The 17,139-nt window shown below is 36.4% G+C and overlaps 1 protein-coding gene and 1 pseudogene across 9 annotated transcripts in view; both read right to left on the reverse strand.

Moving 5' to 3' along the window:
• Positions 1-17,139, reverse strand: part of HYCC2 (hyccin PI4KA lipid kinase complex subunit 2) — a 68,930-nt gene that overhangs the window by 20,874 nt on the left and 30,917 nt on the right. For all 8 annotated transcript variants that reach the window (XM_081051886.1, XM_081051887.1, XM_081051888.1 and 5 more), the window contains 3 exons: positions 13,780-13,959; positions 10,934-11,014; positions 9,427-9,542 (listed from right to left, as the gene is read on the reverse strand). In XM_081051886.1, coding sequence (XP_080908012.1) covers positions 9,427-9,542; positions 10,934-11,014; positions 13,780-13,959 — 377 coding nt within the window. The remainder of the gene's footprint in view (positions 1-9,426; positions 9,543-10,933; positions 11,015-13,779; positions 13,960-17,139) is intronic.
• LOC308499004 (etoposide-induced protein 2.4 homolog) lies at positions 4,756-5,889 on the reverse strand (annotated as a pseudogene). Its single transcript has one exon. The product of its transcript is annotated as an etoposide-induced protein 2.4 homolog (transcript).

Here is a 17,139-nt window from a genome sequence, read left to right on the forward strand (position 1 = left end):
AATAATTGATGTGAATGAAGACTTGGAAGGAGATTTAGGTAACTGATAGAGAATTTGCAGGGGTCCGATTACAAAGCCCATAATAAACAAAGAAAAAAACCCAATTATAAATTCCAAGGAAAACAAAGAGCTATGAAGGACAGGAAAAGTAATCAGTTAATCACAAAGTTCAGCACTGATTAACTCTGAATAAACCATGGTCATTCAAAATAACGAGAAACCTGAAGAATAAATTCCCCCCAGTTACAACAGAACTACATTGAAAGGATAGGAAAATGAGAAAGGTAATGAGCTAAATCATTATCTTTCATAGATCCATAGTACTAAATAATGCCCCAAACAGAAAAATTAAGCAGCAGCAAGTTACTCAAAGAGATGGAGATAAATATTTAGAGTCATTTAAAAGCAAGATTTTTCAACCTCAGCAGTACTGGCATTTTAGGTTAGATCAGCGTTTGTTGTGGTGGGCAAGCCAAGGTATTGAAAAATGTCGGGCAGCATCCCTGACCTCGACATAAGAGATACCTGTAGCATCACCTCCCTCCAATCCAATTATGATAATCAAACAAGTCTCCAGACATTGACAAATGCTCCGGGGGTGTGGGGGGCGAGAATTGCCCTGGTTGAGAACCACTGGTTAAAAGTATTACACCTGGGAAAGGAGAAATGGTAGGAAGGGGGAGGGGGAGCTGGAGAATACAGTTTTTCTTATAAACTGTGTAAAACTAGAGCATATTTAACTTTGAAAAAATATACTATACGTGCTTGCATGTGTGTTCTCGATAATCAATGTATTATAGTTGACTGTATAAAAAAACTAAACTATACAGCAAAAACAACTCAATAGCACAATGATATACCACTCTTCACTCCCACTAAGATAGCTATAATTAAAAAGATGAAAAATAAGTGTTGGGGAGGATGTGGAAAAACTAGAACTATCATACACTGCTGGTGGGAACGTAAAATGATACATTCACTCTGGAAAACAGTATGACAGTTCCTCAAGAAGCTAAGCATTGAATTACCATATGACCCAGCAATTCTACTCCTAAGTATATATATATACTTATTGACATATATATATATTGACATATATATATATATATATATATATATTGACATACCCAAAAGAACTAAAACATATGTTCACACAAAGACTTATAAACAAATGTTCATAGTAGTATTCATAGCCAAAAAAGTACAAATAAACCAAATGTCTCTAAACTGATGAATGTATAAATAAAATGTCTATCAATATAATGGAATATTATTCAGTCATACAAAGAAAGAAATTCACATTACCACATGAATGAACCTAGAAAACATGCTAAGTAAAAGAAGCCAGACATAAACGGCCACATATTGTATGATTTCATTACTATGAACTGTTTAGAATAGACAAAGCCATAGAGAAAGAAAGGAAAATGCATGGTGACCAGGGGCTGGGGGGAAAGAAAGGGAAGTTTCTTTTTGGTGTAATGAAAATGTCCTGGAATTAGATTGTAGTAGGTAATTAGATTAGGTAGTGGCAGTGACTGCACAATATTGTGACTAAACTAAAAAAAAAAAAATCACTGAATTGTATACTTCAAAGGGTTGAATTTTATGGTATATGAATTATATTTAAATTAAAAATAAAGTCAATGATTAACTGAAAATGTGCAAGGTGTAAAACAGTGCAGTTTCCTCAATTTAAAAAACTTGCAAATCACTAGGAAAAAAACACACAGTTCAGTAAGAAAAATGGACACAGAACATAAATATGCATTTCACAGGTCAAGAAAAATAACAAACTAACATATTAAAAGCATTTAAGCCCAAGTCATAATTAAAGGAACGCCAAGTAAAACAATGTGACATCAATTTTTAATCATTAGATTGGCAAAAATTTGGAAAATACGCAGAATTGGGGGTTAGTATGAGGAAATAGGCACCCTCAAACTACGGGTAGCAGATACAATTGGTGCAGTTATTTTGGGGAGGGTAATTTGGCAATATCTACTCAAACTAATAAAATAGACATTCTTTAGCATAGCAATTTCACTGCTAGGAATTTATCTTACAGATATTTCAGTATTTCCATGCAAATATATATACAAAAAATAATGTGTTCCTTGCAATACTGTTTTATAGTAGCAAAAACCTGAAAATCTAAATTTTAGTCAGTATGAGACTGGTTAAAAATTGATGGTAAGTATATAGAATACTAAGTAGTCATTAATAAAGAATGAGGAAATTTCTATATGCTACTAGAGACATATGTCCAAGATTTATTCTTAAAATGAAAAAAGCAAGCTGCAGAAAAATGTGTACATCTGAAACCAGTGTGTATGGGACTGTGTCTATTTAAGGTTGAATATATGCTTTTGTATGCATTAAAATTTTCTGGTAGAATACATAAAAAACTGCCTACATTTTAACTAGAGTAGAAATGGGTGGTTAGAGGGAAGAGGACACATATACTTGCTGTACTCTCGTCTATTTTCACCTTATACTGTGATCCATTTTAAATTTACCACAAGTATATGGTGCTATACTTGAAAAGCTTAAAATGAGAAAACAAGAAAAAACTAGGTAACCAGATGATTTTTCTACAAACTAGTCTGCAGACTATACTTATGAACCACTCTTTTAATATAAATTTTACACTGTGAAATGATTTGAGTAACTTAACATCTAGAAAAAAATTAAGCTGTTACTTGAAGTCAGGATAAAGCCTTCTCCACATGTTACACAGCACCATGCTGACTAACAAAGGATGATCAGTAAGCCGAATTCCACAACAATGTATTAGGACACAAGGGAAGCCAATGCACTTTCTATCTTATGTGTAATATTAGAAATATTACATAAGAACCATAAGAACCAGAATTTCAGACTGAAGCATTTGATCAAAAGTCAATGCCTACAGAAATTTGCTCGATACTATATTCTTTCCATAGCTCTAATATTATAACTAATAAGAGTATTATTTTACTATGAACATAAAATATTACGTCACTAATATTTATATGCCAAACACTGTGCTAATTAAGTATGTTCTGGTCATCACTTCATTTACTCTTCACAGGAACCATTGCCACAGTAATGTGTGGTAAAGAATTTGGCCTTTGCTCTCACCTTCTGGGAAGAAATGTGTGTCATAACTGATATGTTTATTTAAGGTGGGAGATGATGACACAGGGTCTCCTTATTGGTGAAGTCCTAAGGCTCCGGCTAGACTGAAAGGATATAGAAATGCAATGATTGATAGGAATAAGGTGAAAGTTTGGGTGAACTTTAGGTGACGTGAATGTGTCTCATTTACCTGAATGCACTATGGGAATGGACATAGTGTCTGGGAATACTTCCCCTATCTGGTATTGTAAAACAGAAGGCATGTAAGTCCACCCTTCCTGTAATATAAATTGGACATGCTAAATGGGGACCAGTAAGATTACCCAAGCCCACAAGGTTATTACTTTGCTGAACAATAGCCCTGTGGAGTACAGACTGGGGTTTATGGCAAAAGCCAGTAAATTCCAACTATCAACAACTTCTAGGATTTGGGATTGGGACATTTCCATTTGAGAGACAACTAGCTTGCCATTAGGCACCAATGACTTGCCCTTCTGACTGAAATATAACATAATCCTGAAATACGAAATACTCATAATATCTTGGGTGATTTAAGAAAAACACAGGCAGAGCCAGAAGAATTCCATAATAAAACGGAAATGGTTTGTACAGGAACAGGCCACAGACGCAAAGAGGTACTCAGAGCACTCATAAGTAGGGAGCTCCTTTTTCCCTAGGGCCAACTCTGGCACCACCTGACAAGCTGCCAGATTCTATCACTTGGACAGTACCCTATGAATAGCTGTCTACTGACCATCAAAGTGCTGCTTGAGTTATGGATGGCAGTTCTTTGGGGGGAGGGAGGGGCAACCAGCTCACATTTAATTGTGACGTTTTAAAACCGTACAAGTGTTTTGACATCTGCCCCATGTTTAGTCTCTTTAAAATGACTAAACACCAACCAATGGTGGAAAACACCAACCAATCACAGGTTTAATTGTGATTAAAGTTCCTTTCAGTTCCAATTTGCAGCACCCAATATACTTCTGAAACACCAGACAGACCTGACAGTGGCCGACAGTACATTTCAGACCTCCAAAGTCTATAAAAGTTTAGGTTCTCTGAGCATTCTCTATTGCAGTGGCACTTCTCCCAAACTGGTATCTCCCCATAGCTGGGGAACTTTAAATGTACCCGTGGAAACCGCTTTTTCCCTTTCAAGGGGAAGAAAAAGCATTCCTCAAAACCCAGCAGATCTGGCTGTGAGGTCTTTCCTTCTCTCCCATCTCTTCAGGTTTGTTTTTTGCACTAGAGTAAGAGAGACCAAAATTTAACCTGAGTTACAAGAATCAAGACAATGATGGCTATAAAGGGAGTGACAAGGAGCAACTGAGATCCTCCTTTATCTCCCACATACAATAGGTGTGCTTCACCAAAATAACAGGTCCACAAAACAACAACTAGAATTACAAAATCCATTCAGCCAAAGGTGGTGGAAGGCAAAAAGGAGAGTGGGAGGGTAAATGGCATAGAGCGAAAAGGTATTCAAATCAGTCCAGGTACAGGGGTTGGTAAATGCTAGAAGAAAGCTAAGAAAAACCTGTGGTGCTTTCAGACTCACGGGTGTTAAAAACCCACATATTGGTGTCAGGAAGATTGTGCCTCACACACACCAGAGACAAAACCCTCAGCTCCTCAGAAAGAAGGGGATATGCAGAGGACCCTTGGCAGAGTGGGTCCTGCCTTCCCTGGTGAGGGAGGTGAACAAGGAAAGAGCTGCACAGCCTCCTGCTCATCCCACTCATGCCCTCTGGGTGGCAGGTGACTCGGGCCTGCAGCAGCCTTCACTTTGACAAGAGATGGATGCGGTGAAAGGAACTTCTCTGCAGAGGTTGAGCTACTCAGGGCAGACTGCAGGTTGAACCATCTTGTACAAGAGTCTGCTGCTTAAGAAAACCACAAGGAGAAGAGGAGCAACTGGAAAAGGTACGTTTTGCCAGGGGTCTTGGCTTCATTGGCGCTGATAATGAGTAAAGAAGGAAAGAGGATAGAGAAGAGGCAGCCACTGATAACGTATGAGGACTGCACTGCTGTGAGGAGAGCTAAGGGCAAACAAAATCTGAAGCAGTAAGGCCAATTCCTCTTTATGTTTGACAACCGCTGGTGCATTTCCATTCCTTTACTGAACCAACAATATTCAAAGCAGTATAGTGAGTAGGGACGGGACATATGCAGGAGACTAACTAGCTGACCCACAAGATGGATGGGAAAGAGACTCACAAACATCCCCTAGATGAGGAAGGTTGAAGAGCATGTCAGCAATGATTTTGCTGACACTAGGGAATGCATGAGGCTTCCTCCCTGATACTCCGAATGCAAGATCAGCTATATCTTGAAACCAAATGGCATTTACAACTTTGCTAAGCAAAGACAGGGGGAGTTCCTAAAGAGCCTGAAAACTAACGTGAGGAAGAATTCCAGCCATGACCAAACATCTCCAAGTAGTGACAGATAACCAATAATCTGGACAGTTACTAAGTGAAGCACAGGAATAAACTCCCGCTAAAACAAGTGGAGACTGAATGAGAATACTCTGCCATTCCAAGCGCAGCACTGGAAATTTCTAATAACAATACCTGGCTCAATCCCTTGCTTCCTCTTTATGCTCTGGGCTCTCATCTGCCCCAGGACACTACTTGCCCTTCTTCGATGCTGCTCCTCTCTTTTGCTGAATTTGAACATCTAGCTTTGAGATGGTACAAATTCCTCATATGGAGTCTGATTCCTCTGGCCAGGTCCTGGAGAAAAGGTTTGGACACTGTCTGCCATCTCTTCATCACCCAAACTACCAACTCAACAGGGGAGAGAGAAGTGTCTAAAAGCTTTCATCATGAAGGACCCAACAGCTTCGCCTCCTGGCTGCGGCTCAGCCCAGCCCCTTGCCCACTGCGGGCCCCTCAGCTCCTCTGTGCTTGATGGCCTGCTGCCTGCCGCACACATGCTCCCAGGGCCAAGGTTGCTGCAACTGCACTGGGCATGCCCAGGCCATACAGGGTGGTGGGAAGTTGGCGGGAGCCGAGCCCAGCTGGCCACGGCGGACAGGGTCTAGGTGGCAGTTCTAAGATGAATAACTGCATCCTGTTTGGAAGGCGGTCACCCTGAATGAGTAAAAACAAATCAGCTTTGTGACTGGACTTAACTGCATGCTATGTTTAGGTTTTTACCAACTCACTGTGACAGGGCCAATGACGCAGGCAGGAAGGCAATGGCCAACTGGCCTATTAAAGGGGTGCCCGTATGGGGAATGGCCCTATGGAAATCACTAAGGGAATCAGAGGAGTGCGTTAAAAAGTGGAATATATCTAAGCTCATCAGGAGAAGTGCTTTCCAGAATCGGAAAGTGACTGATATTAATGAGTAGATACCCCAGTGAGCTTGCCTGAGGTGGCCATATGGGTCCATGAAATGAGTGGACATGTCAGTACTGTCGCAAATCAGAGACGGCCTAAATTTATACATATTCCTTTTGTACTCTCTGAGCCACAAAGTGCCAATAAGACCTGTTCTGTGTGCCAACAAGAGAGACAGAGACTGCATATGGCTCTGGGGCAGATTCCCCTGGGTGAAGGCCTGCACACAGCTGACGCTGGACTGATGCCACTAGCCCCTGGAGGCTACACATGGGTCTTCACAGGAATAGACACTCTCTCTGCACGGAGCTTCCCTTTCCTGATGATAAAGCAGATGTTCAGACTACTATAGAAGGACCAGAACCAAAGATATTCCATCAATTTGCATTGTCGAGTCATATTTCTTCAGAGCAGGGAACCCATCAAGTCGAACGATGGGTAAGGAGATAGTCTCGGTGATAATTTGATAGAGAAGTGGAACAAGCAATTGAAACATTTGTTACCTAAAGCGGGGTGAGTGGCTTACATGCCTTCATGAGTGTCTTTCCATACTCAACATGAAGAAGACCAAGGGAAGAGGGTCACCAATAGATAGATTTCCTCCACTTTGCTGGGGGATTTGGGAAGAAGTGGGGGGAGTGGAGGCAATGCTTGTATAACTATGCAATTCTTTCCCTGGGAAGATGGTGGTATAACAGGTATAACTATGCTTTTTTCTTTCTTCCCCATATCACCTCAACTTTTTTTCCTACCTAAAGCAGTGCCCTCAGGACCAGGGCTGCAACTGTAGGTGCCAGCAGCAGAGGCGATTACTAAATAAGAAATTGTAACTATATCTTTAAACCTTTATGTCAGAATTGCTAAGGGTCTAATGGGGTGGGGGGGTGCCTTCACCTCATCCGACAAAACTGGGGCTGACATAGAATGCAGTGTGTCACCTAGTAGAACAGATAGCTCACCAGTCTGGTACCTCGGTTAATCTAGCCTTATCTGGATGGGAGTAGGCTGAGGGGAGGCACGTGCTAGTCTAGTATTGCTGCCAGCAATCCGGATCAGCAGTAACCGAACCTAACGGCCCTTCTGAAGGGAGAAAAGCTTGGGTACAGATGAAAAGAGAGGAGAATGGTAGCTGAAAGGTGTAAATAAATGGATTATGCAATTAGGGAAATTCGGTATTACACTGCTACCTTGAGAGAGGTTCAGAGCAAGAGATGCTATTGTCTCTTGGCTCAAATATATCAGATTCGTGAAAGAGTGGAGCCATATATTGGTGAGACCATTCCTCCTTTCAGAACCTGATAAAGTAAAATGGAAACCTGCAAACTTGAGAGGCACTGCTTTGGGAGACATTGTAGTCACCTGGTATGCCAGTAACTACGACTCTTCTTTTTCAGGTTACATCTATTGCCATTCTGTGCTACAGTGTAACACTGGAATTGTTGGTAAGGTTATAATACTGATGTTGATGGTCAAATGTATTGGTACATTGAGTTAATACCTTTGTAAGATGAATACTAATTAAAAAATGACTGGCCTGAGAGAACTGGATCTAGCTAATCATCAATTTCTATGATAAACAGTTCTGCTCAAGTTTATCAGAAGGTACAAATAGCAGCAGATTGGGATGGGTAGGGCGGGAACGAGCCATCACATCGGTACCAAAAGATGAAAATGTATACAGTGGCTTTACAGAACAAATTAGTTATTTCTTCAAATCTCTCCCTAACTTACACTCCTCAAATCCTAGGCATATTCATAACGATCATATTGTTATCTGTGTCTGTTACATAAATGCTATATTAAATGTAGGTGCCCAGATAAATACAATTGTTTTGGTTTAAAAGAGCCTTGGCCAAAGGTCAAGGAATGGCTTCTGTAGCACTGTAAAGAATTTGGCCTTGCATAAAGAGGTCTGTCTGTCGTGCCCATTAGGAAGTAACATATGTCATACTGGATAAGAGTGGCTTTGTTGAGGGTGGGGGATGGTGACAACGGACTGTAGAGTGGGGATGGCCACAGCTGAGATTCTTAGCTGGAAGCTGGCCACATTAGAAAGAACCACTGTGTGATTTAGAATGGGGCTTTGCGTCATACAGTATCAATCAACCTAGAGGCTGAGATCACCCTTGTGAGCAATCAATCATGCTTATGTAATAGAGCCCAATGAATGTTGAATAACTATTGTGTACACGTGAAACTAATATAATATTGTATGTTAGCTATATTTTCATAAAAATCTTAAAAAAAACAAAACAAACAAAAAACTTCTGGACACCAAAGCTCACTTGAGCCTGACTCTATGCAAACTGTGACACATTGATGCTAGGAGGATAATACATCCTGACATCATGGGCAAGAACAACAGAAGCTTTGTGTTTGGAACCCTCCAGACCCTGTGCTTCTCTTCCTTTGGCTGATTTTAATCTGTATCTGTTCCTTGTAATAAGCCATAACTATGAATATAAAGCTTCCACTCATTGAGTTCTGTAAGTCCTTCTAGCAAGTTATCAAACCTAAGAGTGGTTATGAGGATCCCCCAAACTTGCAATTGGTGTCAGAAGTGAGGGAAGTTTTGGGGAATGTGCACTCAAACTTTGCAGTCCGTCCAACTTCAGATAGGTAGGTGCTCTCATTAACCCATTCTACATGAAGAAAGAAAGGTGCAGAGAGTAGACCAAATGGCCAAGAGGGCAACCTTCTGAGTTGTAGTGCTAGAATACAAACCCTGGTTTGGTTGACTTCATGCTTATACTTTTAGTTTTTATACTGCTTTATATAAGATGACTACAGCATAGTATCAAGCATTAGATGGATGAATATTTTACTCTATGATGTATTTCACTAGTATGACATTTAATTTTTTGCCTTTTCTCACATCAAACTTGAACCAAAGTAACTATAGCTAACTATTAAGCATAACTTAACAATTACTACTGTGTATAATTTTGACCATTACCGGTTTTGTGCAGTGAATGTTTCCCTCTGAGGATGAAGATCACTGTAAACAACCCTGATGAGATCATGCTGACACAGCGCCCCTTCTGTCAGAGCCATGGACCCAATTGTTGAGGGCTACAAAAATAAGGTAAAGTATGAGACTGTGTCTCTAAAACAAAGAAAAAATCTATATCATATAACGATATTTAATTTTGTTTCAACAAAAGGCAGTTTCAGACCATTTCTTCTCTTTCAAAACCTCTTCCATTTTTCAATTATATACATTCTACAGCTCTTTTTGGAAATTGATACATGACACGTAAAACTAAAAACGTACCGCTTTGTTTTTTGAAAGATTATGAAATGAATCTATATTTAGGACACAGGTAAGAAAAGCTGCTGAAAAGACTAAAGGTTACAAATACATCAATTTTAATTTGTTTGTATTCTAAAACACAGAGCAGTCTTGGGGGCTGTGCATTCAAACTGTGAAGTTTGTCTCATTTCAGGTAGGTAAGTGCTCTCATTAATCCCATTCTACAATGAAGAATGCAAGGTGAAGAGAATTATAATTATATAACACAAACAATATTGAAGACTATGATCAAATGTCTCTTTAATAGTGACTAACTGATTTCATGTTTTCTTAAGTTAGAAGAACCATCCATTCATAAATGTTTTACTAGCCTCCATTTTATTTTATAACATGATACACCAAACTTAATTAAAATCTATTAGTCAGAAATATTCTATGCTAAAATGAGTCCTGGCTAAATAGAAGGCATTCTATTTCCAATACAAAACAAAGTCCCAGGGAAATTAAAATAAAAAAAAATAGCTGCACAGAGCTATGAGACAACAGGATTTTGATCATTAATAAGAAAATGGAATATAAATTTTAGACTACTGGTAAAGTTTCTTTAAATGCTTTCCTCACAACTTTACGCACTAAAGGCCACTAAAGACAAGAAGCTTGATTCATAACATACGTCCTTACGAGTAGTTAGGAGTTCAGCTCAACAGGAAGCATCTACCTATGATTATCAGTGTTCTCACATTCTTCAACCAAATAAATATAAGCAAAAATCAGAAATGTAATCTTATTGAACAGCTAGAATGCATCAGACTCCTTTAAATAGAAATAAAATAATTATAGTGTTAATATTCTTCTAAGTAGCATTTGCCTAAACAATAATTTAGAAAAACAATCTAACATAAATGATTTCTAATTAATATGGAAGGCCTTAAAAAGTTAAAGAATATTTTTGAAAATTCATAAAAGACTAAAAAGACTGAAAATGATATAGGTGGAAGAATACAAAAGAATTAAACAAGAACTAAAGGACAATTTTTCATTAATTTCTGCCTCTCTTGAGAATAGCTCAACTTTATGTCACACTAACAAACATCTACTCTTAAGAAGCAAATCAGTAACAATGTGTTAGAAATATTTATCTCTGGTAAGAAACTGACTTTTATCTCTATTCAATATAATTTTAAATAATTCCAGCTTTAATCTTACTTACCTCATGGTATATTGAAGGCTTAGATAAGGAAGGGATAGTAAAAGATAGAACTTTATTGTTTCCATCTTTATCAGCAATTTCCTATAATTAAAAAAAATATACAAAGACAATGAAATAATCACAGGACTATATTATAAGAAATAACAATTACTTTCTCAATTTACAGAATATATCATTGGTAATTGAGGAAGATTTTTAGAAATAGTAATATATAAAAAATATTACTAGTGTATCTTTTCTAACCTATTCGCAAATTTGTATACTTTGCTGGTCGAGTTATCCTTTGAGAAATTTGAATGCAACACTACACTAAATCAAACACAATATGACAGCAAAGACATGAAGCAGACACACAAATCAATTTTCATGTTAAATTTACATAGAGGACAGGGAGAAAACAAGTATTAGATCTTTAAGTAGAAATGTGGCTGACTTAAACAGATTAAAATTAAAAGTATTAGCCATGACAGCCACACTTATTAAAATAAGAAAAACACATTGTTCTAACACAGAATGATTCTTCACTAAAAGAAACTGAAAATTATTCAGCAGTAAACTAATGATTTGAAATAAGCTACATATTAAAATCAGTTCATATTTAGGTAAATTTTACTAAACAGCAAGAAAATTATTGTGAATATTAAAATTTAAAGCGCTTTATCATTCAATGAAAAGGACAACAGTGTCCTTCATTTCCACACTCTCTAGCACCTCCACGAAAATCTGCTAGCATTAGAGGGGTCAAATGTTCCCCCTGCATTACCACCTTTTCTTTACTGCCCTACTTTAGTCTATGTTTCTTTTTCAATTCATATTAGCATACATAACAGGCATAAAATGCAAAGAGATTACCCTTAGCAGACCTAGCAGGAAGGTGATCAGAGAGAGACTGAGTAGTTATACAGCAGAAAGAAGAAACAATAATAAAAACAACTATCATCACCAATACACAAACCCAAAGAACTTCCCCACAGGGCTCATTTCTGAGTTTAATATGTCAGAGGAGAATACAACTTATATGTGAACAATGGCCCTACCTCTGATTTTGGCAGAAAAATGGGTTTAAAAATTCCCTAGAGAGATCATTTAACTATTCTGTAGTCAAACTTGTTACCGCAGTATCTAAGCCATTTAAGTTAGGCAATAAAATTTAAATTTTTATTCCTAAATCTTAAATTAAATCAAATATTTTTGATTTAACATTTGTATGTATTTGTGGAGAAGGGTGTTTTGAAATTTGTTTTAGCTGAGAGCAATATAAGACTCTCCCTGAGGTTATTTGAAACAAGGGAGATGTACTAGGGAGGGAAAGATGAAAAAAGAGAAATTAATATATAAAAGAAAACCAAGGTGGTAAGAAAAATTGAGAACCACAGAGAGGAAAGAATACTGATATCAAGGTAATTAAAAGAAGAAGCCCGAGGTTACATTTCTGACATACAATTGAGCATTTTTTAAATAGTATACTATTTTTGAGATGCCAAAAGATAATTAAACCATTGCATTCCGCTATACAAAATATTTTTGCCTCATCTGTCCCACTAGTGAATTTTATTATACTACATAAATTAATGAAAATGATAGCTCAATACTAAACCTAATCTAAAACACTAAATTCAATTATTAAATCAATAAACATTTACTAACTACTTGTGCTAAGTAAGCACTATAGACACAGTGATACATGAAACAAATTACCTGCTTTAAAAGAAAAAAACAATCAGGCAAATTAGCAAAATAGAGAATTGTATATCAGCTTTTCACTTGAGAAATTCACCTTTACCGTGTTTCCCCGAAAAATAAGACCTAGCTGGACAATCGGTTCTAATGTGTCTTTTGAAGCAAAAATTAATATAAGACCCAGTCTTATTTTACTATAACACCTAGTCTTATATTAACTTTTGCTCCAAAAGATGCATTAGAACTGATTGTCTAGCTAGATCTGATAGGTCTTATTTTCAGGGAAACACGGTAATTGTATTACTACTACTAATAACAATGGTAAACATGTATTAAACACCTCAAGTAACATGCTTGATTGTTCTAATTGTTTTTAATTCTGTAACAATGTTTTATTTCTGTTTTATAGATGAGGCAACTGAAGTCAATATATTAAGAAACTTGCCCAAATTTAAAACAATAAGTGGCAGGGCCTGGTTTTAAACAAAATATAAATGACTCCAAAGGCCATGCTCCTTCCCTTCAGATATATGTTCTAATGATGAAAATGTTTTCTAATAATTTTTTTAGGAATAATACATACAGAAGTGAGCACCGGTACAGAAGAATGTTATTTACTGTGAGACTCAATGTTTTGTGAAGTACTTTATTACCTCTCAATTATAAAACTTAATTTTATTATGTAGAGTGTTTGTTTACAATGAGTACTGAATACACAGAATATAAGACTACAAAGGGCAGGAATTTCAATACCAACATCTTAAACTGAGCACCGTGAGAAAAAAAAAGAATACTAATATTGAAGGTACTTAAGAATTCCTCAGAAGGAAAGAGTTTCATAAACAATATAGTATCAAATACATAATATATTAAAAATAAATTTTAAAAAGTTTAAATGCAAAGTATTTATAAATATTAGTCAAATAAAATAACTTAAAGAAATAAGTCACAGAATATTAACAATGCTGTCAATTGTAAGTTTCACCTACTTTATAAAATGTATTATCAGCAATTACTTATTAAGCACCTCTGTACTCAATTTAATTAGCTCAAATAAATTATTCAGAAGACATTTCAATTTCTTTTTCTTTAAATATTCTTTAAGTATTATTTTAGAGAGCTTTAAAAAATACTTTAAAATTCCCAAACTATCATTTTCAACTTACCAAGTTATAAATTCCTAACAGAAGTGCTTCAATGCAACCATTACTCTGTCTGTCTCGGCTAACCGTAAGCCGTAAATAAACCCATATCAATTCTGGCAAGAATTGCAATGTGAACCTTTTAAGTCGAACTTCAGAGCTACGATAGAGTTCAAACAACTGATGGCAGACAGGCTCCAGGAGCTAAAAGGAAAATAAAGTACATTAGCTATTTCTATTCTTTGGCTATAACTGTATTTTTTTAAAGGCATGTATACTTACATATTTTCAAAATAAATTCTCAATATTAATTTTTGCATATTTTGAATCAATGCAACCAAAATCTTAATCCTTATTTATATAGACGACATGTTAAATGGACCAATCTACTAATTAAGTACTTTGTGCCCTATAATATCAACATATCTTTTAATACACTGTACTACTAAATTTATTAATTAGTTCTTTAAGCAATGCACTACACTTAATATTTAGTGAGTTTCCTTTTCTATTCTGACCAACCTTCACTATCCTCCATTTAAAAAAGTTTCTATTGGAAGAAAATAATTGCAAACAATCTTGTTGAAAATAAACTTTAAATATCAACTTAAGACTTATTATACCACTCAGTAGAGAAAGGGATTTTGCAATACATAATATTTGGACATCCAAAATGCTAACATTTTAAATTATGCTAGCTAATAAGTAAAACAAACAGATGAGTTTTGTGTTTTAAGACTGACATAAGTTCTACTAATTATATTTATTTGAAAGATTTTGAAAAGGAGGAAAGTATACAGAAATAGCTTTTCCAATGTTTAACTGTATAATTCTTCATATGATATCACACAATATGTCTTATGAGGAACTGCACAACCTTGAAAACTGAAGAAACGGAGTTTAAATAAATCTGTCCCCTTTCCCTAACATTCACTGCCAATATAGAATGGCTTTGTTGGAATAACTGCAGACTATATAAGACTATGATTTTAAAATATAGACAAAACACTGACAGGAAACTATAAAATAATGTTTAAGATTTAACACTAGCTTAAAAAGGAATTATTCAGTAATTTATATGCTTACTTCTATTCTGAATGATTAAAATAATGCATATACATTTGGAAATCTGCTTGAACACAGTTATACATGTCTAGAATGTTAATAATCTAACATTCTAGAATAAAGTCACTACTTTCACAATTGTAAATTAAAACTAAACAAATCTTACGTTGATTGCACAGTTAATATATTTAGATGAGCTAAGTTTAGCTCTTAAGAAACAACTCTAAAGCTAAAAAAAATTTACACACACACATCCTAGTCTAGTAACTACTAAGCCCTTTATGTGAAATCAGTATCATAATAGTTGAAATCTTAAAAAACATTCCAAGTCGCCCCTTACACTGAAGTCTTGATCAGTCAGACAATTTGCCTAAGGTCACAGAAGTTAGTGGTGGAGAAAGACACTAGAATTCAGGTCTTCTGACACCAAGTGGATGTTCCCATTATACCACATTTCTTATATTAGAATGAAAGTGGAGTAAGAGGTGAGAGTTGTTTAATTACAAATAGTATATTTGACACAGTCCCAATAATGAAGCAATAAACTTTTAAAAATAGTCAATTGCTGGCATCTTTTTAAAGTACTGACAATAACATTCAGCTCTTTTGGGGAATTAAAGATTGTTGCTCTCATAAACTTATTTATTAAAAAAATATATACAAATATCAAATGTACTTTCCTCTTTAGTAAATGACTAAAATTGCCTTCTCTAAATTTTACTGGAGATGGAACAATTACGATTTGTTTATGTTATAAATAACTTTCCTTCCTCAATAGCAAGAAGTACACTGGCATGTAGGAGGCTATATTTTAATTAAACATAACAAAGAATACAGAGTTATGAAAATTATTAGTCTGCTTATTTTAAAAAGCAGGGAAGAGGAGTGGCTGGCAGTCCAGTAACTTTTGATTAGATGCCACTGCAAAATAAGATAGTTAAAAACTTGCTGGGGCAGCTGGATAGCTCAATTGGTTAGAGCGTGAGCTCTGAACAACAGGGCTGCAGATTCTATTCCCACGTGGGCCAGTGAACTGCACCCTCCACAACTGGATTGAAGACAACCAGCTGCCACTGAACTGAGGGGTGGCCGGATGGCTCACGTGGTTAGAGCGCGAGCTCTCAACAACAAGGTTGCCGATTCAATTCCCACATGGGATGGTGGGCTGCACCCCCTGCAACTAAAGATTGAAAATGGCAACTGGATTTGGAGCTGAGCTAAGCTCTCCACAACTAGATTGAAGGACAACAATTTGGAGCTGATGGGCCCTGGAGAAACACACTGTTCCCCAATATTCCCCAATTAAAAAAAAAACAAAAAACAAACAAAAAACAAAAAACAAAACTTGCCACTGCTACCTGTCAAAATTTTTAATTCTAAGCATATGTATCAGGCCCTCATGTTCTCCATTTCTCAGTATCACAAATGACTGACGTCCTCTACATAGTGCTATCACCCACATCAAAAGGTATTAAAAATCATTATCCTGGTGGAAAAAAACGCTTTAAGGATAACTGATACCTTCCCCAGATTTAGCAAACAGTTTGACATGATAATTACTATGACACACGGTATCTGATGAACACACTGAGAGCAGTTTGGTGGAATAACGATGACTAAAGCCCAATTTGGGTTAAAGAAAGATTGTGGAGTAAAGGGGTCAAGTAGACAGAAGCTATAAATAAGCAATACTTTATGAAGCTCATCAGTAAAGAGGGACAGAGAAATGGGGTAGATAATAATATAGGAGGCAAATCAAAGAAGGTTTTTAAAAAATAGAATATGGTTGTTTACCATGTTCCATTTATCAGGGAAGGAAAATTCAATCATGGAAGAAAGAGAGGGAATAATTGCAGGAGCAATCTTTGAGGTGGCTACAGAAGATGTAATCCAGGCCTAAGTGGAAGAGATGACCTTTGACACAACCTGGGATATTTCATCCATTGAATTACAGAAAAGGCATGAGAGTATGGGTATAGATGCTGGTAGAGTGGTATATTTGAATGGGAAAATAAGAGAATTCCCAACTATTTTCTTATGCTTTTTTAATGACACAGAAAGCAAGCTGAAAATGAGCATTAAGGAGGGTGAGATTATGAGGAAAGAGAAGGTATAAAAGGAACAGTGTACCAAAGAAGTAAAGCAAGACTGCAACGCAGTATTATGTGCCCATTTGAGACTTTTTTTGTCTCGCATTTAAAATGGAGAAAGTTGAAGGTCTCCTTGAAGTAGAAGAAACTAAAGAACTAATAGAGTGAGTAAGAGATCTGGTATGAGGGAAAGGAGAACAATAAAGCAATATGTTGGTCGAGAGATTAA

The sequence above is a fragment of the Rhinolophus hipposideros genome (assembly GCF_964194185.1).
Source record: "Rhinolophus hipposideros genome assembly, chromosome: 6".
Classification (NCBI taxonomy): Eukaryota; Metazoa; Chordata; class Mammalia; order Chiroptera; family Rhinolophidae; genus Rhinolophus; species Rhinolophus hipposideros.